This window comes from Haemorhous mexicanus, chromosome 4, assembly GCF_027477595.1.
Source record: "Haemorhous mexicanus isolate bHaeMex1 chromosome 4, bHaeMex1.pri, whole genome shotgun sequence".
NCBI classification, from domain to species: Eukaryota; Metazoa; Chordata; class Aves; order Passeriformes; family Fringillidae; genus Haemorhous; species Haemorhous mexicanus.
In genome coordinates this window covers 75631953-75657497 of record NC_082344.1, presented here as the reverse complement: position 1 = coordinate 75657497, position 25545 = coordinate 75631953, and the positions used below count along the sequence as shown (strand labels likewise).

The 25545-nt window shown below is 59.5% G+C and overlaps 4 protein-coding genes across 9 annotated transcripts in view; 2 read left to right on the top strand and 2 right to left on the bottom strand.

Annotated features, from left to right (window-relative positions):
- LOC132326808 (dedicator of cytokinesis protein 2-like) overlaps nucleotides 1–6128 on the top strand; it is a 50116-nt gene extending 43988 nt beyond the window's left edge. For 2 of the 3 annotated variants that reach the window (XM_059845483.1, XM_059845482.1), the window contains 12 exons: nucleotides 305–446; nucleotides 1036–1117; nucleotides 1223–1307; nucleotides 1468–1554; nucleotides 2219–2395; nucleotides 2733–2816; nucleotides 2896–3033; nucleotides 3699–3784; nucleotides 4163–4313; nucleotides 4570–4672; nucleotides 5197–5330; nucleotides 5420–6128. In XM_059845483.1, the coding sequence (XP_059701466.1) occupies nucleotides 305–446; nucleotides 1036–1117; nucleotides 1223–1307; nucleotides 1468–1554; nucleotides 2219–2395; nucleotides 2733–2816; nucleotides 2896–3033; nucleotides 3699–3784; nucleotides 4163–4313; nucleotides 4570–4672; nucleotides 5197–5330; nucleotides 5420–5509 (1359 nt within the window). In that variant the 3' untranslated portion in view covers nucleotides 5510–6128. Of the gene's footprint in view, nucleotides 1–304; nucleotides 447–1035; nucleotides 1118–1222; nucleotides 1308–1467; nucleotides 1555–2218; nucleotides 2396–2732; nucleotides 2824–2895; nucleotides 3034–3698; nucleotides 3785–4162; nucleotides 4314–4569; nucleotides 4673–5196; nucleotides 5331–5419 lie in introns of those variants that run through there. The other variant, XR_009486343.1, reaches the window with a different exon arrangement.
- A 184-nt stretch (nucleotides 6129–6312) lies between these two features.
- Nucleotides 6313–8450, bottom strand: LOC132326811 (BCL2/adenovirus E1B 19 kDa protein-interacting protein 3-like). Of its 4 annotated transcripts, none has more exons than XM_059845487.1 (6): nucleotides 8164–8449; nucleotides 7469–7598; nucleotides 7239–7368; nucleotides 7070–7164; nucleotides 6835–6984; nucleotides 6313–6738 (listed from the first exon to the last, which is right to left on the bottom strand). In XM_059845487.1, exons 1-6 carry the CDS (start codon nucleotides 8249–8251, stop codon nucleotides 6528–6530), a joined length of 804 nt encoding a protein of 267 aa, XP_059701470.1. In that variant the 5' UTR covers nucleotides 8252–8449; the 3' UTR covers nucleotides 6313–6527. The 4 variants fall into 4 exon arrangements, with proteins under 4 accessions (XP_059701470.1, XP_059701472.1, XP_059701471.1 ...); XM_059845489.1 differs by having other exon boundaries at nucleotides 6313–6643; nucleotides 6835–6956; nucleotides 8164–8448; XM_059845488.1 differs by having other exon boundaries at nucleotides 6313–6643; nucleotides 8164–8447.
- Nucleotides 8451–8546: 96 nt separating this feature from the next.
- Nucleotides 8547–17506, bottom strand: AUP1 (AUP1 lipid droplet regulating VLDL assembly factor). Its single transcript, XM_059845480.1, has 12 exons — nucleotides 17360–17506; nucleotides 16944–17081; nucleotides 16382–16532; nucleotides 15071–15258; nucleotides 14516–14588; nucleotides 12510–12583; nucleotides 11733–11799; nucleotides 10268–10376; nucleotides 10015–10161; nucleotides 9718–9878; nucleotides 9483–9571; nucleotides 8547–8741 (listed from the first exon to the last, which is right to left on the bottom strand). Exons 1-12 carry the CDS (start codon nucleotides 17407–17409, stop codon nucleotides 8693–8695), a joined length of 1296 nt encoding a protein of 431 aa, XP_059701463.1. The 5' UTR covers nucleotides 17410–17506; the 3' UTR covers nucleotides 8547–8692.
- Nucleotides 17507–17817: 311 nt separating this feature from the next.
- HTRA2 (HtrA serine peptidase 2) lies at nucleotides 17818–24852 on the top strand. The gene is made up of 8 exons (XM_059845481.1): nucleotides 17818–18222; nucleotides 19209–19413; nucleotides 20759–20953; nucleotides 21075–21107; nucleotides 21511–21619; nucleotides 22016–22085; nucleotides 24179–24274; nucleotides 24518–24852. The coding sequence occupies exons 1-8, from the start codon at nucleotides 17858–17860 to the stop codon at nucleotides 24681–24683; spliced, it is 1239 nt and encodes a 412-aa protein (XP_059701464.1). The 5' UTR covers nucleotides 17818–17857; the 3' UTR covers nucleotides 24684–24852.
- Nucleotides 24853–25545: the final 693 nt, after the last annotated feature.

Sequence of the window (25545 nt, the reverse complement as noted above, 5' to 3'; positions counted from 1 at the left end):
GCCAAGGTCAGATGGTTTGCACGAGTCCAGTCACTCTCCCCCCATCCACCCATGCTGCCACACCCTCGTAGAAGCCACCAAATTTGTCCTTAGTGACATTGCTTGGCTGGCACCAATCCTGATTCTCCGTGTGCCTTCTTCCTTTTTCTTCTAGTTCCTGAGTTTGGGGAGATATTTTTTTCTGGATGGGGGGGATGTCTCCTGCTTGGCAGGAGAGCCTTATCAGCACAGCATCCCAGTGCTCTGGGGCTTGCTGGCCCTGCTCTGTGGCACAGGGATGAGCTGTCACCTTCCTGCCCTGCAGAACAAGGTCTTCATCTACCGGGGCAAGGAGTACGAGCGGCGTGAGGACTTTGAGATGCAGCTGCTGAGCCCCTTCTCCAATGCTGAGAAGCTGAAGAGCACATCCCCCCCTGGCCAGGACATCACAGATTCCCCAGGGCAGTGTATCCTCTGTGTGCACAGGGACAGGGCTGGGTGTGGTGGTGTTTGAGGGTCCCCAGGACGAGGGAAGAGATGAGAAATTGACTCCATGTTTCAGAAGGCTGATTTATTATTTTATGATATTATTTTATATTAAAAATGCTATACTAAAACTATACTAAAAGAAAGAGAAAGGAGACATCAGAAAGCTAGAAAAGAATGATTAATAAAATCTTGTGACTGACCAGAGTCCCGACACAGCTGGACCACGGTTGGTCATGAAGTAAAAACAATCCACATGAGACCAATCCAAGATGCACCTGCTGGTAAACCATCTCCAGACCACATTCCACAGCCATCAGAAAATCATTGTTTACATTTCTTTTCTGAGGCTTCTCAGCTCCTCAGGAGAAAAATCCTAGCAAAGGTGTTTTCCAGAAAATGTGTCAGTGACAGCTGGGAGCGTGGCTTGGTCTCTGTCCATCCCTCTCCCTCTGGGAATTCCTGAAATGCCTCTCTGCCCCGCTGGGGCTCACCCTTCAGGGCTCTGGAGCCCCTGTCCCCAGCAGCCCTGCCCTGCAGTGTGTGCCTGTGGCTCCTTCACTCCCTCAGACATCCAGTGCTTCACCGTGCAGCCAGCAGAGGAGGCCAAGGTCCGGCTCAAGGGCCGCAGCATTCCGGAGCAGATCACCAAGTGAGTGTCCCCACAGAGCCCCTGCTCTGCTCCCTGGGGGTGGGTGGGTGGGTGGGACACACTGGGGGTCCTCTCCCATTTCTGTCCCTTCCCTCTCCCCCACAGCTTCTACAAAGCCAACCACGTCCAGAGGTTCAGCTACTCACGGCCTTTCAAGAGGGGCCCGAGTGATCCCGACAATGAATTTGCAGTGAGTGCTGGGGGGAGCTGCCAGGACCCTCAGCTGGGGGGGCCCTGCGGGGAGCTCAGGGTTCCTGCTCCTGTGCCCATGGAGGTGGGAGCCCCCCATGCCATGGGGCAGCCAGGGGTGATGGGAGAAAGGTGGGGAGTGACTGCTGCTCTTGCCACAGAACATGTGGATTGAGAGGACAACCTTCAGGACAGCCTATCCCCTGCCTGGCATCCTGCGCTGGTTCGTTGTCACCTCCACTGACACGGTGAGGAGGGGGCTGGGGGCAGCAGGGGGGATGCTCCAGCCCTGCCAGGAGCTCAGGCTGGGGCTGGGGAGCGTGTCCTGCCTGTGCCATGCTCCATGGGCAGCAGGGACAGTGTGTGGGCTTTGCTCCTCTGTCAGAGGTGGGTGCTTGGCCAGCATCCAGGGAGTCTCAGGAGCCATGGCAGTGGAGATGTGATGTGCCCTGGTGGGCTGTCACAGGGTGCACTGGCTGGGCTGTCACAGGATGTCCTGGTGGGCTGTCACAGGGTGTCCTGGCTGGGCTGTCACAGGGTGTCCTGGTGGGCTGTCACAGGATGCTGCAGGCACAAGGATGTACGGCTGCATGAGTGCTGCATGTGTGTCTGCCGTGGTGCTCAGGCTCTGCACCCCACTGTGGGACAGCTGCACCCCCAAAGTGACACCAGTGGTTACCTGGGTCTCCTGTAGCCTCACTGCTGCCTAGTGCCCATGGGGTTGACTCTGTGCTGGGAGCAGGGACCAGCATGGCCAGCACATCCCCAGGAGCTCTCGCCCAGGCTGTGCCAGGGGTCTGAGGGGCTCCATGGGAGATGTGCAGCCCCAGGGGTCCCTCCTGCCAGGCTGGGGAGAGCCCACCCTGCCAGCCTTACCGAGGAGGGGCAGCATTGACCCCTCCATGTGCACAGATCATCATCTCCCCCCTGGAAAACGCCATTGAGACCATGATGAAAACCAATGAGAAAATCATGAGTGAGATCAACCGGCACCAGAACGACCCCAGCCTGCCCATCAACCCTCTGTCCATGCTGCTCAACGGCATCGTGGACCCTGCAGTCATGGGTGGCTTCACCAAGTATGAGAAGGTGAGGAATGCAGAGGCTGTGGTGGGCACAGCTGGGCACAGCCAGGACTAGCACTCTGGGGAGCCTTGGGATGAGGATTGGGATGGGGATGGGAGGGGAGGACACAGCAGGAAGGGTTTGGAAGTGCCACTGTGCCCAGCGCTGGTGTGCTCCCATCAGAGAAGCACCTGGCTTGGTATTGGGATCACATGGAAGGAGAGGGACTGGGATCCCAGAGAGGAGAGGGGCTGGCATCCAGGGAGGAGAGGAGATGGATCCCAGAGAGGAAAGGGGGTGCCATCCCCAGGCTGTGTGAGCTGGGCCAGCCTGGCAGTGGCACTGAGGAGGGTCGTTGCAGGCTTTTTTCCAGGAGCTCTACATGCAGGAACACCCTGAGGACGCAGGGAAGATCGAGAAGCTGAAAGACCTGATCGCCTGGCAGGTACCAGGTGCAGCATCCCTCTGGCAGGGCCAGCTGGGCCCGGTGCCAGGGAGCTCCACGAGTCCCCATTGTCCCACAGATCCCCCTGCTGGCAGAGGGCATCCGGATCCATGGGCAGAAGGTGACAGAGGACCTGCGGCCCTTCCACGAGCGCATGGAGCAGTGCTTCGAGCAGCTGCGGGCCAAGGTGGAGGCTCAGTACGGGGTGCGAGAGATGGTGAGTGCCACGGCCCTGGGCACGGGCAGGCAGGGCTGGGCAGTGCCTTGGACAAGCCAGCAGGGAGCAGCTGGCTGAGGCCACAGCTGGGGCAGGAACAGGGTGAGGAGCACTGGGCCCTACACCTCAGGGGGCCTCCTGCTGAGAGCCTGGGGGAGATGGAAACCTAAAGTAAATAACATTTTACTAACCAATAAGTGACCCTAAGGGATGGATAGTGGGGAATGGACATTTAGGACAGCGTATGGAGAAACACTTGGGGGTTGACCCCTGGCCTCTGGCTAATCGCTTGATGTCCTGGACCTAAAGTTCTAGATGGAGGGGATGGGATGCTGAGTGGTTGCCAGAGAGCCAGGGTGGGGATTTGGGGATGATCTCAGCAAAGGAAAGGGAATACACAGGTAAAGGGAGGGGGTACAATCAGGGGTAAGCCATTTGGGAAAAAAAAATACAGAGTATTACAAAGTACTACAACATCTCCCACTGGGCATGGGGGACCTCAGAGTCCCTGCCTCCCCCAGGAGGGGAGGGGGCACAGCACTGCTGGGGGTGGCTGGCACTGGCACAAAAGCAGGGCTGGTCAGAGAGGGCACTGATGGCCCTGGCTGTGCCCAGGGAAGGACTGGGGAGGCTCTGGCCTCTCATCCCTCCTGGCTGTATCTCAGATGTTCTTTGAGGACCGGCGGAGCGGCCGACCCCGCTCCATAGCCTGGGTACCTGACTGGGACCGGCTGAGCCACGCTGGAGCCAGGCAAGTGCTGCACTGGGGAGTGCTGGTCATCCCCCTCAGCCCTCCCTGCTGAGCCTGCCTCACTCTGGCCCAGGTGCTTTTCTCCCACCTCCCCAGTCCTCTGCCCTTCCACCTTCCCTGAATACCAAGTGCATCTCAGCCCTGTCCCTATGGGGGGGCATGGAGGACAGACACCCCATGTGCAGCCCCTAGGCTCACCTGGACTCTGCTGTCACCTGAGCCATCCATTCCTGTCCCCCAAACCTCCCCTGCTGAGCTCAGCTGTGGATGGTGCTGATGCCTGAGTGCAGCCGCTCCCAGTGATGCTCCAGCTGCTCCATGGCACAGCCCTGCTCCTCCTTCCCCTGCTGCCCCTCACCTGTCCCAGTCACCCCACAGCACGGAGGCACCCCCGACCCCAAAGCCTGCCCACCGCCCCTCTGAGAGCGCGGAGCACAGGAACGAGCGCAGGGAGAGCCGCGCCAGCGCCATCTTCGGGTCCCGGCGGCAGGACGCACGCCAGTCCATCTCGGAGCTGCCGGAGCCCAAGGTGATGCTCAGCACAGCCCTGGAGCCACCCTGGGGCTCTGCTCGCACCCCCCTGGGTGTCCTGCTGCACCCAGAGCTCCTGGCCCTGCCTGCAGCACCAGCCCCCAGCCTGGATGGGACCCCTCGAGGGGCTGGTAGCAGCCCCTGCTGCAGGGATGGCAGGAGCAGGGGCTGGAGGGCCACAAGGCTGGACACTCAGCAGTAGCTGCCATCCAGCCTGGCTCTCCGAGGTGCTGAGCCTTCCTTCTGTGCCCCAGGATGAGAAGTGGAGACTCTCCTACAACATGAGCGAGAGCAGCCTGAGCGCTGATAGGAAACAGCCCCCACCAAGCCAAGCTGCTGCTCAGCCCAGCACTGCAGGTACAACCTGCCAGGCCACCTTCCTGAGCGTCCCTACAGCCCCACGAGCAGGGCTGTGCCCTCCCACACCACCCCAGCACCTTCCTGAGCGTCCCTACAGCCCCACGAGCAGGGCTGTGCCCTCCCCCACCACCCCAACACCTTCCTGAGCGTCCCTACAGCCCCATGAGCAGGGCTGTGCCCTCCCACACCACCCCAGCACAGGTCCCCTCATCCCCTCGTGGTGGCACAGAATGGGAGCACGTCCCCCTGCTGAACACTCCCTGCAGGGCTGCAGCCATTGATCCTGGACCTTGTGCCACTGGAGCTGTTCCTGGTGGGAGCCAGCCCCCTGCTCCTGGCTGGGCTCACATCCCGTGGCACCCCTGTCCCCTCTGCCCAGCACTGCCACACTCCCTTGGCAGAACCGCTGGCCCCGACAGCTCTGGGGACTTAGAGCCCTGGGGACACTGATGGGCCCTGTGCCCCCCCAGGCTGGCTGAGCCTCCATCTCTCCTCTCCTCCCACCTCTCCTGCCTGCACAGGCTCGTCCTTGTCTCCCACTGGCTTTGGTGGCCGGGTGAAAAGTGCCACCAAGCTGCCACCGCTGCCCCGCAAGTTCAGCCCCGCAGTGTACGAGACCTTCCTGGAGCAGAGCGATGCTGCAGCAGCAGGGAAGGTACTGGAGGGGAGGAACTGCAGGGGAGGCACTCAGGGCTGGCCCTGGCCCCCAGTCCCCCCACCCCTCACGTCCCTCTCTACTCACAGGCGTCCACGTCCCCGACAGGGGATGGGAACAGAAGCCTCAAGTCACCACCACTGCCGCCACCCAAGACCAAGCGACTGTCACAGCTCTGACCTGCTGCCACCTCTGGCTGTGCTGTTTGCAGGGGCCACCCCTGCCCAGAGTGCCCGTGTGCCCAGCCAGCTGCTGGACCCACAGCCCTGCTTGATTCTCACCTGCTGGAGCAGCTCTTGCAGCACTGACACCCAGAGCAGAGTCCCTGTGTGCACCAGGCACTGCCACCCTGTGTCCCACCAGCTCGGGCTATTGCCACCCTTCAAATGTCCCCTGGGGCTGGGACCCACCTGGCCCTGGATGCTTGCTATGCCTCTGGAGTCATGCTGAGCTCCCAGACCTGCAGCCCCTCCCAGCCATGAGGACACCCCTCCCTCCACCCGAGCTGCCCACGGACTGTGCCAGTGGCAGGAGCAGTGACTTCCTCAGTGGAATTTCTGTGTGATTCCTGCTCCCCACTCGTGGGACAGCTCCCACCCCATCCTGCAGCACCAGGACACGTTCCTGGTCCACAATGCACAGGAGCCAGCCAGGTGTGCACATGGGCCCTGGCAGCCTCACTCTGCAGTGTCACCTCTCCTGCCCACACCTACCAGGTGTCACTGCCCTGACTGGCCATGCCATGCTCAGCTCCCACCTCTGCACAGCAGCCACGGCTAATAAAGGGCAAACACATCAGCCAGGCACCTGTGTGAGCCCCAGCACCCACCCCTGCTTGCCCACAGCCCACCCAGGGGCTCATCCCCAGTTGGCACCACCCCAAAGCAAAGGGAGTCACCCCTGTGCAGCAGGGAAGGGCCCCATGGTCACTTCCCAAGCCAGGCTGTGCTCCCAGACACAGGGAGGGGACTCGCTCAACCCCTGAGCTGGCACAGAGCTCTTTATTGAGGTGGGCTCAGTTGTATTTACAGTCTGTTACAGGGGGACCTGGAGCTGTAACCAGGGGCTGGGGAGGGCAGGGGCTGCCTGCAGCTGGGAGCTGCCATCAGCAGGTTCCGTTCTACGGGGACAGTGGGATCAGCTCCCGGGGCAGGGCTGAGGGACAGACAGACAGACAGACACGGGGCCTGGGAGCGGTCAGGCTGCTGCTGCCGGGCTCTCCCTGCGTTCCCAGCGGAGCAGAAGGTGCTGCCTGCCCAGCTCCTCACAGAGGGTTGGCTGAGGAGGCTGCCAGCCGCTTCCCAATGTAGATCCTGGATTGGAGAGAGTGGCTGTGAGGCACTGGTACAGGGTGCTGGGCCCCAGCAGGCCAGGAGCAACGGGAGATGGTGGCAGACCAGTGCACCTGCTGGGAGCAGTGGTGACAGCAGCCCAGGATGAGCAGCCCAAATTCAGGAGTGTTCCCTCCTCCCCCAGCTCCATGGTGAGAGCCACAGACACTCACCCCAGCCCCAGGGTCAGCAGGTGGCTGAGCAAGAGCGAGGGGATGAAGAGCAGCAGCAGCTCTGAACTGAAAAGTCTCTTCTTCCTCCCCACTGCACCTCCCTGCAGGCTCCACAGCACTGGCTGGGGGGAGCACACAAAGGCAAGTTCCCTGGGAAAAGTTCATGGTTAACAGGGACACAGGGACAGCAGGACAGGCATCAGCAGGATGTGCTGGTGGGGGACACAGGACTTACTCTGGAGACAGGTACCGAGGGCAGCGGGTACAGGCCCAGCCCAGGGACGCTCTCAGGCGTCGCTGCCTCCACTTGGCTTCCTGTGGCACATCCCGCTGGAAGGAGACACAGGGCAGGTCAGAGCAGGGCCTGGGGGCACAGCAGGGTGTGCCAGGGGCAGCTCCCTCACCTGCCGGGGGTGGGGGCAGCCGGGCTGGGGCTGGCTGTGAGCAGGCAGCACCTCACTCTCCCCTGGCTGATCACTCCCATGGCCGGCTCCGTTGTCATCCCAGGCTGGGGAGCCCAGCACGAGCAGGGCCCTGCAAAGAGAAACCCTCAGTCACTGAGCCCAGCCTATGGCCCCCAGCCCCAGCCCCAGCCCAGCAGGGCTCTGGAGCCCAGCTCTCCCTTGGGACTCACCCGTCACTGCTCTCTGTCTCCAGCTGGGCCTCCAGCAGCATCCGCTCCACGTCGGCGTGGCAGGAGAACGGCGAGGGCGCCGCCTCGGGCTCGGGGCAGCCTGGGCCACAGCGCAGCTCCACCCAGGAGCCTGGGGGGGGCTGTCAGCCCCTGCGCTGCTCCAGGCCCACCCCTGCACCCCAGCCCATCCCGGGACGCTGGGAGCCCTCTCTGGCACACCCCGCACCCCTGACCCAGGACGTCCTGTGCACCCCAGGGCTGCTCTCCCAGGACTGGCATCTGCCCCCACCCCCGCGGTGTTCATCAGCCCCGTGGTGCCCCCACCGACCCAGGCCCCGGTGCACTCCAGCCTGCCCGGGATCCCCGTGCTCCCCGGTGCACATCAGCCCCCCCAGAAACCCCGCCTGGGCTCCCCACGGACCCACCCCCCCACCCACAGTGCACATCAACCACCTGCAGCTCCCGGTGACCCAGACCCCCCCGAGCTCCCCACTGTCCCGAACTCCTGGTTCCTCGGCCCGCCCGGGTGTCCCATTGTCCCAAAACCCCTCGGTATACCGAAACCCCCGGTTCCCCGGCGCACCCGGGTGTCCCACTGTCCCAAACCCCTCGGCGCCCCGAACCCCCCGGTTCCCCGGCCCGCCCGGCTGTCCCATGGCCCCGATCCCGCCCCGGTGCCCCGGTTCCCCCCGGACCGTCGTCGCCGGCTCCCGCCATGGCCCCGCGGCTGCTCCGCGCGCAGCCCCCGCCGCTGACAGTCACGTGACGCCCGCGAGCCCCCATGTAAATAAAACCACCGGCACCGGGCGCCGGTCTCTTAAAGGGGCGCTGGCTCCGCCCGCTGGGGCCCGCGAGCCGCAGCTCGCCCGGCAGCGGCGTCCACACCGCGTTGCCTCTTTAAGCGGCGCCTACGTGCGGCGCGCGAGCAGGCGTCGGCTGCGGCGCGTGCAGACCCGCACGGAGCCTGCCCGCCTCCGCCCCCTGTCCCGCTGTCCCCGCCCCCTGTCCCGCTGTCCCCGCCCCCTGTCCCGCTGTCCCCGCCCCTCGCCCCGGTGCCCGCACAGCCCGAGCCGCGCCGGACGCTGCCGCCGTTTATTTCCGCCGCCAGGGGACGCCCCCGCCCCGCCCGTCCCGTCCCGCCCGAGCGGGGCCCGCGCGCTCCCGGTGCCACCGGCCCGGCCCGGAGCTCCGGTCAGGGGATGCCACCGGCCCGGTCCGGCCCGCTCAGGGGCTGCCGCCGGCCCTTGCCGCGCCGTGCTTCTCAGCGAACCGCCTGCGGGAGAGAGCGCCCTCCCTCAGACACCGCGGGGCTGGGACCACCGGAGGGGCCTCCCGCAGACCCACCCGGGGATCGCCCGCCTGGCCAGGAAGCAGCCCCGGGGGACCGGGGACACTGCAGCAGCCCAGGGCCGGGATGGCTCTGCTCGGACCGTTTCATCCCAAGCTCACCTGGAGCCCAGGGGAACGGGTGAAGGAGCAGGAGCTGCTCTGGGAGGGGCACGGGCTGCCAGGGCTGCCCACAGCAGCTCATGGTCACCCAAGACCACCCTCTGTGCCTCAGCAGATCCCAGCCAGGTGTCCCAGTCAGGGATTCCCAACAGGACGGTTCCCTCAGCACCACTGCAGCCACCCAGTGCCCAGCAAGCCCAGGCACACTCAACTTCCCCTCAAACACATCCTCAGCTTTCTGTGTCTTCCTAAACCAAGACCCACACACCAGATCTGGCCAGGATTTGCCTCACAAAAAGCCTGCAGAGAGATCAAACTCACTGCCTGTGCCCTCACACCAAGGAGCATTAAGGGAGCTGTCCTTGGTCCCAAACAGGAACGTCCTGCCCACACTGAGAGTGCCACAGTGCCAGTGGGACCCCAAAGAAACCCAGTCCCATGGGGGCTCCTGTCAGCCAGACATGGAGAACCCAGTGCCTGGGGCACCTTGGGTGCTGCTGGGGCTGCCTTCTGGGGGCTTGAGCAGGGGGAGATTTTGTGTGGTCCTGACACGAGGGGCTCTCACCTCCTGGCATAGTCGTACAAGGCTCGTTTCCTCTCCTGCAGGGACAGGTGACGCTCCACAGGGGACTTTGCAAATTGCTTTGTAGCCGGCTGGAAGGGAAAGCACAGGAGCCATCAGGACACAGATGAAGCAGGGGCCTCCTTGGTGGCTCTGCAAGGAGCTGGCTGGTGCTCCATGCCCCTGGCTAGTCCTGAAGACAAAGCCAGCAGAGCAGGGAGACACAAGCCCAAAGTACCTTGGAAGAAGGCGCAGCCACAGAGCCCTGGATGCCAGAAGCAGCTGCAGCCTGGGAGGTAGATGGGGCAGGCAGGTCTCCAGCCTCTTTACTCTCAGGGAAGAAGGGAACTCTCCCCTCCAGCAAGTTGGCAATGGTGGTATCCACACAGTTGGTTTGGACTGTGGGGACAAAGGGAGCCATTAGAGATCAGGATGCTCCATCCTGGCTGCCAGTGTGTACCAGTGCAGCGGGGACAAGGTTTCTTCTTTCAGTGCACTGAAGGTGCCCCACACCCCTGCTGCCACCCCTGCTCACCCAGGTCTGTCCTGATGACCTCCAAGGGCACGTGAGGCAGCACCTCCTTGACCTGCTGTGCCATGACCACAACCCTCACGTCCTCAGGAGCACCCCCGGGCAGGCTGGGGGGCACCCTGGGCCGGGCTGCCGGGCGCTGGCTCGAGGCTGCAGGAGAAAGGACAGCAGGCACAGGGTGAGTTTGTCACTGAAAGCAGACAGAGACTCCCCCAAAGCAGAGCCCAGGCTGAGGTTCTGTAGCCAGGATCCCCACCTGGGGCAAAGGGCAGCCTTTGTGCCGTGTGCCTCAGCCTCTTCATGTGCTCGCTCCTGTCGGCAGCGGTGATCCGTGTGGATACCACACCCAGCTCCACGGCCAAGAGCTGTGGAACACAGAGCAGTCACACAAAAACCACACAGCACACACAGCCCCTCCAGGCTGGGGAGCATGCCAGGGCTACATGGAGCCATGCTGAGGGCAAGAGGGCTGGGAACTGATTTCTCCAGGGCCTCTGGGATGCATTGCAGTGTTGCAGAGGGCACAAGAAAGATCAGGAATTGCAATATCATCCTGCCAAAACAGGCTGACAAGGAGGTATGAGATGTCTGGAGCTGTCAAATACCCAGCACATACGGGCAGGGTGGAGGAACAATTGCTTTGTATGATTTGTGGTGTTATAAAAAGGGGATGAAAGGTTTGAACTTGATGGGAAAAGCCCTGACAGCTGCAGAAAGGCTCAATGTGGGGTCATGAAATAACTGAGGTCTTGCAAGGGAATAAACATGTTCTGTTGGAGTCCTAGATGCTGAGAATTTTAGAGTTTTTGTGCTGACAGACTCTAGCCCCCAAGAGAACACTGCATCTGACCTGAGGCCATAGAGAAAGCTTCTAAAATTAAATAATAGAACTAAGATAATGAGTGTGTAGTTTGATGAGAAGTGTGTAATATCATGTAGTAAAAAATTTAAGAGTTTAAAGCTTTAGAATATAATAAATAGCAAAATAAAAGTTTTAAAACAAAAACTAGTCCTTCTTCATAAGTTTAAGTAGTATTTTATAATTAAAAAAGTCCACATTACAAAACACAAGCAGTTAATTATTAAGATAAAAATAAAGTGTAATTTCTTAATTAGTTTTTCTTTTAAAAAAACTTGTAAAAATAAATACATATCCATTTTATAACTTATTAATAAAATTCTACAAAACTCACTACTTATAAAACTATAACATAAATTAAAAAAAAAAAACATCTAAGTCTAAACACAAAATAACATCTACAGCTCCCTCAGCACCCTCCATGCACCCCCAAAACTGCCCACCCAGTGCTGGGGAAATCCCACAACCAGCCCTGCTCCCTTCTCCAGAAGGCCAGAGAAGGAAGCAGCTGCTGGGGTCTGCCCAAAATCAACCCCCACTGAAACAACTCCTGCTGCTCCACTTTTTCATGCAGAGCCCAAGAGTGACTCTGAGCCACAGAAAACACCTCAAGTTGAACAGCCTGAGTTAATAAATCAGATCTGGAGATGAAACTTTCCAGCATCTGAAAGAACCTAGAGGGAACACTTTCAGTCCCAACCTTAACAAAAAGAAACCCCAAAACCCAACGATGTACCAGAGCTCCCATCACACACACACATCCAGAAATGCCCTCTGCACCTCTGCCTGCAGCCTGCTCTCCTCTGTGCCCACCCCAAAGTGCAGCAGTCCCACAGATCCCTGTCCCAGCCCACCTTCCTACCTCCTGAACTCGGAGCGCAAAGTCCTCACTCCGCTCGTCCGCTCGTCTGGGGACAGACGGCAACCACCTGAGAGGGGACAGCAGCACATGGAGCCACCCTGCTGGGAGCAGCCCCTGGGGACACCCTGCCAGGGGCAGCCATGCCATCCCCACCTCCAGGCTGCCTGCTCAGCCCACAGCTTTCCCCAGAGGAGCAGCAAAAGCCAACAGGCACTCCCAAATGCAGGATGTGGCGGGAGACAGGACTGGCTCGCTGGAGCTCAGGTGTGACACGAGGGAGCTGCAGTTCCCAGAAAGGCCTTAAAGAGGATCTGGGGCCATTTACATGGAAGGAGGAAACAGGTCACCCAGAATTCAGGCAGATACAACCAGGGAAAGGCTTTTCTTTGCTGAAATGCACCAAGCCCTACATTTGATTCCCAGTCCTTTCCACTGCCCTCATTACTCAGCCAGTCTGGGCAGGGCTCTGGACCACCCCACTCCCAAGGGTCTGTAGGGACACACAGAGACACTGGGGGCCAGCACTGCTGGGCTGAGCAGCTTCAAAAATACCCCTGGAAACCTGAACTGAACACCTGGAGAGACTGAGAGTCCTCTCCTTCCCCAACAGGAACCAGGAGCCCTCTCCACACGTCAGGAGCTGGACACGACCAGGCCCGGAAAGTGCTGAGCCCAGCCCTGCTGAGGCACCCAGGGAGCGAGCTCTCAGAGCCACGGTGACACCACAGCCCTGCCCACCCCCAACCCTGCCCCAAACAGAAGAGAGAGACGTAGTACCTTACTTGATAAACTGTGAAGGGAACGAAGAAGGTCCAGAGCAGCTCCGTGATCCAGGAGGAGTCAGCCACGCTCTGGGGAAGAGAGCACAGTGAGATCCCAGCCATGGGACAGGAGCAGGGGGGAGGGAGGTGGGTACAGCACACCTGAGCTGTGGATGGAGGAGTGGGAAAGGGGCAACAGCAAAGTCAGTGCAAGCCCCAGGGCAGCTTCACCCTCACTGGTCATCACCAGTTTTCACTTTCCTCCCACTAAGACAGCAGCAAGACTTTCCCTCAGTGTTCCCCCATTCCCTACCAGTCTGTCCCTTCAAAAAGCTACAAAAATGCCTAAAATCCTACTAATGCTTCCTCAGAACCATGAACAATCCTCCCCCATTCTGGTGGCAACAGCCTCTCTGTGATGTCCCAACTCCTGGAAGCTCTCCCAGGGAACAGCACAAGAAGAAACAGCCTCAGGTTGTGCCAGGGGAGGCTGAGGTTGGATATTGGGAAAATTCCTCCTTAAAAGGGCTGTCCAGCCCTGGCACAGCTGCCCAGGGCAGGGAGAAGTCCCCATCTCTGGGGGGATTTAACAGCCCTGTGGATGTGGCACTTGGGGACATGGCCAGTGGTGGCCTTGGCATTGTTGTGGAATGGTGGGACTTGATGGGCTCAGAGGGATTTTCCAAACAATTCTGTGGTTCTCAGACAGGCTTTGCCTGGGAAGAGGAGCTGTAAATGAGAAAAGCCCTGAAAGCCCAGGCACAAGATGAACAGAGAAGCCTCATCTGGATAAACAGAACCTCAGAACCCTAAACCCAAATGCCTGGAGTAATGTCCACAGCCAGATTTCAGTTACACTGCCTGTGCCACAGAACAACACCCTCCTGCAACACTCCATGCAACTGGAGCTGGAGAAAATTATTTCTTAACCCCAAATTTGGTGTTTGGCCCAACCCAGCGCCTAATATACATTACACAATTACATAAGAAAATTTTCTATAAAACACCAATTGATCCATTCCAAATATCACATCTCCAATCCTTCCAGTTTCTGATGGTTTAAAATCACCCCAGCAATCCACCAGGATTTACTCAGCCAATGTGCAGGAAGCACAAAGTCCTGCTCAGACTCTGAAGGTAAAATTTGAGCCAAGAAGTGACTGTAACCAGCACCTCCACACAGACCTGCTGTGCTCCCTGACATGCAGGAGGGAAGGCATGCACAGACAGACACACAGCTTGTCACATCTCAGAATTTCTCAAAGGAACCAAACCCATAAAAGCTTAAGATATTCCTTATAAACTGTCCAGAACAGAAAAAACTCTTCCACTTCTCTGGAGGAGTCATTCAAAATGTAACTTACTGTTTGAAAACTGCATCTTCACCCACCCTGTGGCCTGCCTCAACTCTGTCTCAGCACCTCTGGCCTGCCAGGGCTGACCAAAGCTCTGCCAAATATTCCTGCAGTTCCCATCCCTGCACACATCCAGGTGACTCCTCACCCTGCCAGGGGTTCCTTTGCCACAGAAACACCAGACCCATGAGTGACAGCCTGGTAGCTCTCTGTAGTCACCAGATCATAAATTATAAATATCAAAAATAAGAAATTCAACAAAGCAGTGCCATTGCCCTCATGGACTTTATCCCTTGTGTGGGGCTGCTCCTGCACCATGTCCTGTGTCTGTGCCAGGGACAGCAGCTCAGGAGCCTCCAGAGCCCTGCATGACCTCTGGCACGAGGGCTGCCTGCAGCTGGTCTTTCACAGCAGGGAACTCAGCAAGAGCAAAGCAGACTGGCCATGGAAGCCAGAGGCACAGTGCCAGCCAGCTGGGCCACCAAACATCTGTCACATTGGCCAGTGTAAGCAGGGGTCAGTTCCCAGGAAAGGCACTGGGAACTGTGTTAGCCCTGAGCAGCTGGTTCCAGGGTGCCAGGACACGAGGCCAGGCCACACCACAGGCTCTAAAGCAGAAAGAAAAGCTGTTCCCACCCCACACCCTGTCCCTGTGCCCACCACTCACCACAGCCACCAACGGCCTCCGGACCTGCAGGGCAACGGGCTGGACCTCATCCAGGATGGAGAAGGGCCAGGAGCTGGAAGGGAGGAATTCTGCAGTGAATGACCCAGGAGCCACCTGAAGCCATTTTGTCACCATACAGCAGAGCCATTCCCAGCCACCCTATCAAATTTGCAGTGGCAGAGAGAATGATGCCTCTGACTCCATCTTATCAGAAGGCTAATTAATTACTTCATTATACTATATTACACTGTTACATGACAGCTAAACTGAATCTGCCAAGCACTCAACCCTGCACACAACTGCACAGAATCTCGTGACTGTCAGCCAACAGTCCTGACACACACACACACACCTGGCCCTGATAAGCCAAGGAAATAAAACACCATCACTTTGAGTAAACAATCCCCATATTGCATTCTACTTTTGCACAAGCACAGGCACAGCAAATGATAAGAATATTCTTGGGAAGAATTGTGCCTTGCTTTTCTCTGTGAAGAGAAATGCAGCTACACCACCCTGCTGCAGGAATTCCCACCCCCTGCTGGGGGAAGTCACCTGAAGCGGAGCAGCCCGGCCCTGCCGTTGGTGGCAGCCTCCTCTGGGAACAGCAGCAGGGGGGGGTTCCCTTGCTGGGCCGAGTATTCCTTCAGGGAATCCACCAGCTCTGCCCGGCTGCCCGTCACTCCCAGCTCCATGAAGCCCCGGGACCAGCAGATGAACCCTGGGGCACCGCTCAGGGCAGGCTGCAGGGAGAACAGCAGTGAGCAGGAAACCCCGCCCTGCCCACCCTTCCACGCCCTCCTGCCCCTCCAGGCCAACCTACAGAGGTGACAAAGTTGCTGCTCATTAGCAAAATCCCCTCTGGGACTGAGAGTGACCGGTGTTGACAGTGGCTGAGAACATGTTACTGCCAGGCCTCAGCCCCTGCTCCAGCCCCAGTTCCACAGGAAATGGATTCCAAATCATCAGTTCAGACTGTGCAGACGCATGCACTCCCAGCCCCCTGTGTCCCCAGTGTTCTCTCCAGCAGTCCCTGACACACTTGGCAGGACACACTCTACTCCCAGGAGTCCCCTCTCTCCAGGCCAGGGGTAAATCAATGGCTGTGCAGGACAAAGGAGCCACCCAGAGCCTGCTGACTCAGGAACTCCACACACAAAGAATTTTACAGGAGAGCAGGGACAGCCCAGAACTGCCCAAGCACCACTGACACACAGCTCCCTCAGCACCCTCCATGCACCCCCAAAACTGCCCACCCAGTGCTGGGGGAAAACCCCACAACCAGCCCTGCTCCCTTCTCCAAAAGGCCAGAGAAGGAAGCAGCTGCCGGGGTCTGTTCCCTCTTCCACCAAAATCAAACCCCACTGGAACAACTCCTGCTGCTCCTCACCCTGCTCCACTTTTTCATGCAGAGCCCAAGAGTGACACTGAGCCACAAAAAACACCTCAAGATGAACACCCTGAGTTAATAAATCAGATCTGGAGATGAAACTTTCCAGCATCTGAAAGAACCTAGAGGGAAGCTGGAGAGGGAATCTGTGCCAGAAACTGGAGCGACAGGACAAGGATTAATGATGACAACTGAAAGAGGAGCAATTTAGGCTGGCTATTAGGAGGAAATTTTTGGGTGTGAGAGCGGTGAGGTTGCCCAGAGAAACTGTAGCTACCCCTGGATCCCTGGAAGTGTCCAAGGCCAGACTGGATAGGACTTGGAGCCACTTGAGCTGATAGAAGGTGCCCCTGTCCATGGCAAAGGGTGGCACTGAGTGGGCTTTAGGCCGCCTTCCACTGATCCCACTGCAACACCAAATGGGGCAGAGCTGCCCGTGTCCCGCCCTCGGGGAGGAGCCGCGGCCGTGCCCTCACCGTGTTACAGGAGGTGAGCAGGCTGACGACGTTGTGGTCGAAGGGGGTGATGTGGTTGGCAATGAAGACCCTGGCGCCGGCCCCGCGCAGCCGAGGGTCGCTCTGACGCACCAGCAGCCCCAGCACGGAGCACATCACACGGACAATGAACCTGCCAGGGGAACACGGAGCTTCCTCAAGTCCTGCCCTCCAAAACGCTGCTAGGTGACATGTCCAACAGGCAACCACACAGGAATTCTGCCGGCTGGACAAATGACACTGGCACCAAATGGAAATGACACGTCTAGTGCAGGAATTGGTGTGGGGTTGGGACTGGGATGAGGGCAGCAAGTGCCCACAGAGCTCCTGAGCAGCACATCAAGCTGATCCAGTCCCTGAGCACTCCAGAGGCGGCTGCCAGCACCGGGCTTGGCAGAGGAAACACCTCCAAGGCTCCTGAAGACAGATTTCCTTCCTGAGCCAAGCCCCCACGGCTCGGGACACGCAGGGGTCGGGGCAGCCCTGCCATCAACCCACACCCACCCGGGGCAGCAGCACCCCGGAGCCCCCCGAGGTCACACACCGGCGCACGACGCTGTCGGGCAGGGCGCAGCTGACCAGGAACACGTGGACGCCGATGAAGACGCGCAGGACGAGCAGGCAGAGCCCCACGGGGGCGTAGAGCAGCAGGGCCAGGAGCAGGAACCCATCGGTCGGGAACCTGCAGGAGCAGAGAGCGGCCTGAGCGTGGCCGGGACGATCCCCAGCACCCGCCCCGCAGCCGCCGCTCAGCGTGCTTCCCCCGGCAAGTCTCCCAACCCACTTCGGGACCACCCCGGAGCCTCCCCGGTCCCCCCACGGGTCACCCCGACCTTCCTCACGGGGCTTTGGTGAGACACCCCCGCCCTCCGTTGCCCCGCGACCCCCGCCCAGGGTTCCCGCGGTTCTCCCGCGGCTCTCCCGGGAGTTCCCACCGCGCGGCCCCAGGCGCGCGCTCACCGGTGCGAGTCGAAGAGCCGCTCGGGGCCCGGGGCCGCGGGCGGTTCCATCCCCGCCGTACCGGCGCCTCACGGCCGCCCCGCACCCGCCGCCATCTTGCCCGCGGCCGCGCGCCTGGCCCGCGCCGGGGCACGCTGGGAACGCGCCGCCTTCCTGGTCCGCACCGCGCCGCCGCAGCACTCTCGCCCCGATCGCGGTCCTCGGTAACTCCGGCAGACCGGGTGAGCGGCTCTAACAATGGGGCTTCCCTGCTTCGCTGTCGCGGCGGTTATCGGCGCATCCCGCTGGTGGTGGGACGGTAGCTCCCAATGGGACTACAACTCCCGGCGTGCCCCGCGGGAGGACGCGCTTCCGGCAGGCCCGGTCTCGGAACTACAGCTCCCGGTGTGCTCCGCGGCGGAGGACAGCTTCGGGCGGACCCCCGCTTCTACACTACAACTCCCGTAGTGCCCCACGGCTCGGGCCCGCCCCGGAGGGGCGTGGTTTCCTTTCGGCAGCATGGCGGCAGCGGCACGGAGGGTGCGGATCCGGTGTATCCCGGTGCCACCGGGTGTACAGCGCTGGTGCCGAGCGCTCACCGGGACCGCCGAGCCGCCACCGCCCCCTACCCCTCCTCCTCCTCCTCCTTCCTATCACCCGCCGCCGTCCGCCTGGGGCCGGTCTCTGGCAGCGGCGGTGGGCGCAGGGGCGGCGGCGCTGGTGCTGCTGTGGGCCCGGGAGCGCCGCCGGTCCCCGCTGAGCGCCGCCGTGCCCGCCCCGCCGCCCGCCCCGCCGCCTACCTCGCCCCGCGCCGCCTTCAACTTCATCGCTGACGTGGTGGAGAAAACGGCGCCCGCGCTGGTCTACGTGGAGATCGTGGGCAGGTACCGGCACCGGGAGGTCCCCGGGAAGGATTTCCCTCCTCCCTGCGCAGTGTGGCCCTGGCCTCTCCTGAACCGTCCCGGAGAGCTCCCAAAAGTGCCTCGGGAGGGACCGACACGCGGCTGCCACACGCCGCTGCCACTTCCATGTCCTGCGGGGCCGTCTGGCGGAGCTGCCTTCCCGGCTGCCCCATTCCTGTGCCTGGGAGCAGCACTCGGTGTTTATTTCCCTTTGTGCTCTCTAACGTTCTCACCATCCAATGCCTCCGGCCTCTCGGAGCACCTCTGTGCAGCAGCTCTGCCCTCACCAGCTGGGTGACTGCTGCTTCCAGCTTGGTGTCACCTGTGTGCAGTGTCACCCTCGCTGCCTCACTGTGTGAGGAGGCATCAGCTGGTGCTGCTCCTTCTCTGGGTTCCTGACCCACGCTGGCAATAATTCACCACCAGTTGGGCTTTGGCCTTGCTGCTCCATCCCATTTTCCAGTCATTTCAGAAATTTGCATTTTCCTGTGCCCTTTGTACCATGGCAGAGGTTTCTTAAGTAAAAAGGTTAAAATTCAACACATAATTCTACAGGCTAAACTTTAAATGCTTAATTCATATTGCTAACCCAAGTGAATTCCAAAAATCTTTATTTCAACTTCACCTGACTACCAGCAGAGGTTGGGGTGCTTGGCCAGGGCCCTGAGTTGTGGGTCTGCTCCCGCTATCAGGAACATTTCCTGTTGCCTCTCAGGTGTTGGTTACCTGCTCCAAGGCTGGGCTCCATGTGTCCCTGCACAGGTCACAGCCCCTCCTGCTCCCACGTGCTTCTGTTCCCGGTAGGATTGCACCTTTGTGGCTGTGCACAAGCGCTGGATTCCCTCCACATTCGTGCACATTCCCTTATTTCTGCAGACTCTTGGGACAGGGAAGAATTCCCCATTTTGCTACTCCCTGCTGCCTCCCAGCTCCATCCCTGCCACTCCTGACCCGTGCCCTCCTTGCAGGCACCCCTTCCTGGGCCGGGAGGTGCCCATCTCCAACGGTTCTGGCTTTGTGGTGTCCCCGGACGGGCTGATTGTCACCAATGCCCACGTGGTGGCCAACCGGCGGCGCGTGCGGGTGAAGCTGGCCAGCGGCGAGATGTACGACGCCGTGGTGCAGGACGTGGACCAGGTGGCTGACATTGCCACCATCAAGATCAAGCCCAAGGTGAGTACGGTGTCCTGGTGGCTGTGGGGACGTTCTGTCTGTCCTGCTTTATTGGTAGTACCAATATTGTGGATGGGATGTCTCAGAATCTCTGTTGGGCAGAGTGACTCTGAGATATGTCCAAGCCTCTTTTCCCAGCCCAGTAGTTGAAAGAGTCAGGATTTTTCTGTTCTCGTTCTCAAGGTTGTTTAATATTTCTTATCTATAACATTCTTTCTCTGACTCACCCAGGTCTGTCTGGCAGGTTGGGTTGAGGCACACTGACTGCTCTCAGGGCAGTGTTATCTTTTTATAATAAAAACTACGTGTACATTATTTACCATAACTTCCCAATACCTATCACCTGTGTTAGACAGTGAGCTTCTACTCTAAACCAATCCAAAAGTGCCACCATCACAGCAGAAGACGGAGGCCAAGAAGAAGAAAGAGAAAGACTGGACACACCCAGATTCCTCCATCTTGCCTCCTGAACCCCCATTCTAAAAACCCCAAAAATCTATTTTTCACCCCGTGACAAACTGTTATTCTACTTAGACTTTCTTGATTTATAATTCTTCATATAAAGGTTGGTAATTTGCTCCATGGGTCAAAATCAAAGGCACAGGGGTCTTGGGCTCTGTGCCAAGGTCTCTGAGCCCCCTGGGCAGGGGCTTGAGCCCTCCAGGGATTCATAGGAATTTTCTGGGTTCCGACAGGAATGTGCCTTGGCTTGTCTGGCCCCTGTGGCTGAGCCAAGTAGCAGCAACTGTGGTGTTTCACCCCAGAGACACCTTTGGCTAGCTGGATGTTGCAGCTGGGCAAGTGGAGACAAGTCCAGGCATGCAGGAGCTCTGGTGGTGGTGGGATGGAGCTTCCTCCCGTGGAGGGGCCGCTCCTCAGGTTTCCCTCTGTGGAGAAGCTTTAAGGCGATGGTGAAGGAAAGGAGTTGGTTCTGATACAGGGTTTCCATCCAGAGCTTTTATTCTGGCCCACAGGCCTCTGAATCCAGCAACAGCTCCAACAGAACTCCCTGACCACGTGGTTGCTCGCTCTTTTACCTGGGGGAGGGGAGGAGGGAAGGGATAGGGAGCCCACCAAGCAGGTATGGGAGAGGAGGTCTCAAGGGACAAAGGACACCTGGATGGCCCAATGCCTTTCAGGGGTAGAGGGCATCCTTTGAATCTTCCCAATCACTCAGTGCCCTTCTGGAATTCCAGGATTGACAGACAGTGCTTGGCAGGGGTCAGGGTTGGGAAAGGAAGGGTGATTGACACACCTGGGAGGGAATCTTCAGGGGAGAAACCTCCGGGTTCTGGGGTAAACCATGAAATGACACCGCAACCCCGCTTTGTCCCGCTGCCCACAGCACCCGCTGCCCACGCTGCCGCTGGGCCGCTCGGCCGAGGTGAGGCAGGGCGAGTTCGTGGTGGCCATGGGCAGCCCCTTTGCCCTGCAGAACACCATCACCTCGGGCATCGTCAGCTCGGCGCAGCGCGGCAGCCGCGAGCTGGGCCTGGCCGCCAGCGACATGGAGTACATCCAGACGGACGCTGCCATCGACGTAAGGGACATGGGGACATGGGAGGGGTCACATGGAACGTGGGGGTCTGGCTGGTCACCCTGGGACCGGCCTCAGGATGAGGCTTTTGTGGTCTGCTCACACTCTCTCTCCTCTGCTGCAGTTTGGGAACTCTGGGGGCCCCCTCGTCAACCTGGTGAGTGCTGCTGCTTGTCGCCTTGCTGGCTGGGGCAGGGATGTGCTGTGTGCCCCTTGCTGTGCCCCTCTGGGGGTGCTGGGAGGCTTCCTGGAGAGAGGAGGGAGAGGAGGGCTAAGCCTGGCATGAGAACCTTGTGCAGTATCTGAGGCAGCTGGAGCTGATGGGGCTTTGGTGGAGAGGAGGTCTGGCTGGTGCTGGCAGGGCAGAGCCAGGGCCTGCATGGACTCATCCTGTAGACTCAGCCTTGGCAGGGTCAGGCAGGACCCAGGGACAGCAGCCTGGGAAGGGGTGGGCACAGAGGCAGGACCCTGGGCTGGTGCAGTAGTTCCCCTGCTCTCCACAGTGATCCAGGCTGGGTCAGTGCTGGGATCCCTGGGATCCCAATGCCCTTTCCCTGCAGGATGGCGAGGTGATTGGTGTGAACACCATGAAGGTGACATCAGGCATCTCCTTTGCCATCCCCTCGGACCGGCTGCGGAAGTTCCTGCAGAAGGAGGAGCAGCGCAAGAGTGAGTGGGGACCTCCCTGCTCGGACTCTGGGGGAGGAGGATGAGAGAGGGAAACTCTGGGCTCTGCACCCTTCTTCCTGAGAAAGGCAGGAAAGCAGAAATCTTTGGGGTCTCATCTGGTGCCACAGGAAAGCTGTGCTGCTGCTGCCTTGCCCTGTCTGTTTTTTCTGTGACACTGGGGAGGGACATTCTCTGTCAAAAATCTGACAAGCCAGGGAAGCCAAGTCACGGTGCAAAATGCTCCTGCTGGTGCTGGGAACTGGACTGAGCTGTTGCAGGGATTTGGAATGGCTCTGGATGCTGCCTGCCCTGAGGGCTGTGAGGGCTCAGCCTGGCACTGTTCTGAGCACATCTCTGTTTTCCAGCTGTGCCATTCCATGTCCTTTCCCTCCACAGGTTCCTGGTTTGGCAATGCAGAGTCGAAGCGCCGGTACATTGGGGTGATGATGCTGACCCTCACTCCCAGGTACCTGTCCTGAGCTCAGGGGCCAACAGGCCAGTCCTGTTGGGCCAGGAATGTGATGGGATCTTCCCAACTAACTGAGAGTGCCTGGTTTTGGGAGGATTGTCTCCACAGTTTAAGCTTTCACTCTCAAATCTTTGTGTTGGGGTTACAATGCTGGCTGGCACATGGGTAGCTTGGAAACTTGCAAGTTTGTACACTGGTAGCAGACTCTGAGCAGACAAGAAGTGCTCTACCTCTCCATAGGAGGGTGGAGCCAGGTGGGGGTCAGGCTGTGCTCCAAGGGAACAAGGGACAGGACTAGAGGAAACTGCCTCAGGCTGTGCCAGGTGAGGTTGAGGTTGGATATTAGGAAATCTCGTACTTGGAAAGTGCTGACCAGCCCTGGCATATCTGCCTAGGGCAGTGGTGGTATCTCCGTCCCTGGGGGGATTTAACAGTCCTGTGGATGTGGCACTTGGGGACATGGCCAGTGCTGGCCTTGGCAGAGCTGGGGGAGTGGTTGGACTTGATCTTAGAAGTCTTTTCCAACCCAAACAATTCTGTGAAGTGCCCATGCCAGCAAGCAGGACCTGTGCTCTCACCTCTGGGAGAAGGACAACACCTGCTCTGGTTCTTTGGCTCTTGCAGCCACATTTAAGGGACCTTCAGCTGCCTTGCAGGGCTGGTGCTGTGCCGTGCTGGGCAAACACCTTTTGGGGCTGTGCTCTGCCCTCCTAAAGGTCCGGTGAGTTCCCCGTTGCCCAGCAGATGGTGCTGGTAGCCGGCAGAACCCGAGGGATGTGGGAGGCCAGCCCAGCCTCCTCCTGCTTCCCTGGCCATGCTTGCAGGGACCGGCTCTGTCAGGAAGCAGCGTGAAATTCCTGGGACACAGCTCTGGGCACGCGGCTCCAGCTTCCGCAGAGCCCCCAAGCCAGTCCAGGGAAAGCACCTGACTGCCAGCCTTGTTTGTGCCCAGCAGGAAGGGCTCCCAACAAGGGATTGCTTGCCTTGGAATCGTGTGACTGCTCTCAGCACCCTGAGCCTTTCCATCTGGAAACCTTTCCCTGGCACAGGAAGGACAAGCTCTGTGTTGGGCACAGGCTCAGGCCCAGACCCCGTTGTTCTGTTCGTGGTGCCCAGGCCAGATCAGAGGCAGTGGGCACAGACGTGTGAGAGTCCACAAGAAATCTCTTTTTTTACTGTGAGGAGGGTGCTCAGAGCCTGGCACACATTGCCTGGAGGGTCCTTGGAGGTCCTCAAATCCCAGCTGGACACAGTCCAGAGCAGCCTGCCCTGACTGAGCCTGCTGGGGGTCAGGTGAGATGAACTTGAGAGGCCTCTTCCCACCTTTGCTGTGTGAAATTGGGAAGGGATGGCAGCTTGCCCTGGGCTGTGGGACAGCAGAGTTCAGCAGAGACCACAGCCACGTGGAGAGCCCTGACTGGCTGAGCAGGGACCTGACAGGAGCAGAGCTGGGCAGAGACTGAGTGTGTGGGTCTGCAGGGCTTGGAGCTGATGCAGTGTTAGAGGGAAGAATGCTGTCACTGGAGAGATCCAGCTGGAGTGTTGCATCCACTTCTGGATTTCAGTCAAGACGGGTGAGGAGCAGTTGGGGAGAGTCCAAAGAGGAGCTGTGAGAGATTAAATTTGGTTTAGAAGTCCTAAAATCTGTGGGAAAGTGTGAGAAACTGTGATTGTTTAGTCTCTAGGCTCAGGAGGAGGGCTCTGCTGACATGTCTGGCAGGAGGAGGGGCACAGCTTGTGTTGTGTATCCTGCCCAGCTAGGGCAGAGAAGTGAAACTGCAGCAGAGGAGGGGCGGGTCTGACCCTGGGGAGGGTGATGTGACATGGGGATGTGCATCACCACAGCTCTGATGCAGCTGGCAGCTGCTCCAGGGGTTTCCAGCTCTCCCTGGTGCCATTTGGATTCTCATCCTCTCGTTTTGTCTGGAGGATGGTGATGTTTGGGGCTGGCAGCTGTGGCTCAGCAGGGTGCAGGGACACAAGAGGGGAGGTTCTGTGCCTGGTCTCTAACCCTGTGCAGCTGCAGGGAGTGGGGTGGGAGCCCTGCTCTACCTCCAGCTCCATCCTTGATGCTGTTGTTCTCTCTTCAGCATCCTGGCAGAGCTGAAGCTGCGTGACCCCACCTTTCCTGACATCTCCTACGGCGTGCTGATCCACAAGGTGATCATCGGCTCCCCGGCACACCAGTAAGTGCTGCCCTGTGCCTTAGGCTGCCTGAGGGAGCAGCTGTGGGATGTGTTTTGCTCTAGAGCAGCAGGGCTTGGGCTCTAGAGCAGAAACCACCAGGGGATCTTTTCCCAGGCTGGCTGTCTTGCTGGCCAAGCGCAGCTGTAGAACCTCTGGTGCCGCAGCTCCTGCTGCACTTGGAGGATGATGACGCCAAGTGTCTGCCTCACCCTGTGTGTGCTTTATCTGTGTTGTCCCCTCAGGGCAGGGCTGAAGGCTGGGGACGTGGTGCTGGAGATCAATGGGACAGTGTCAAGACGTGCTGAGGACGTGTACGAGGCGGTGAGGACACAGCAGAGCCTGGCCCTGCTGGTGCGGCGTGGCTATGACACCCTGCTGGTGAGCGTCGTCCCCGAGGTCACCGAGTAGCAGAGACCACCCAGCTGGAGCTGAGGGCAGGACTGAGATGTGTCTGTGCTGGCCAGGCAGGGACAGAGCTTGTGCAGGGCTGGAAGGGGCCAGGAGAGGGGCCTGTGCTTGGGTGACTTGCGGTGCAGCCGTTCCTCTCTGTACTCAAATAAAGCACTTTTCTAGCGGCCCCCAGGGCCGTGTCATCTCCTTCCCTGGTGGAAGCTGGGCTGTGGGGACCTTGCTTCTCCTGTCAGTCCCCACATGAAACCCTGCAGCTGGGGAGGAGCTTGCTGTGCCTCCAGGGACCTTATCAGTGTTCATGGTGTTCTGCCACCTGCTTGGAACCTGCCTGGGCTGGGATCTGACTCCTCTGTACCTGGCAGGCAGCTGTCGAGCCATGGATTGTGTGGCCCCTCTGTGGGTGAGAGCAGCCCTGGAGCAGGTCTGGGACCAGCATCATCTCCCTGGAGTGCAGCAGTGCTGGTGTGCCATGGCCATCTGGTCTCGTCCCTTCTGCTGGGAGCTCTATGACTGCTCCAAGCCCTGTGTACACATTCCCACACATCCGTACAGCAGCTTTCCAGGCCGTGGTAAATTGGTGTCAATGCTGGACTTGTGATGGTTGAGGTGACATCTCCTGGCCCTGATGTCCAAGAGGACTGAGGATGGGAGCCACAGTCGGGGCCGGGGCTCTGCCTGTCCCGCCCCCAGCTCGCTGTCTCTGCTGGAGCTCTGCTCCCACACACACCCGGCCCCTGGGGACAGCTGGCGGCCTTCGGGGCAGGAGCAGCTCCGGCTGTTCCTCGCCTTCCTGGAAGAGCCGCCGCTGCAGCGGGAGCAGCGGCGAGGGCAGCCCCGAGCAGCGGAGGAATGCGGGGAA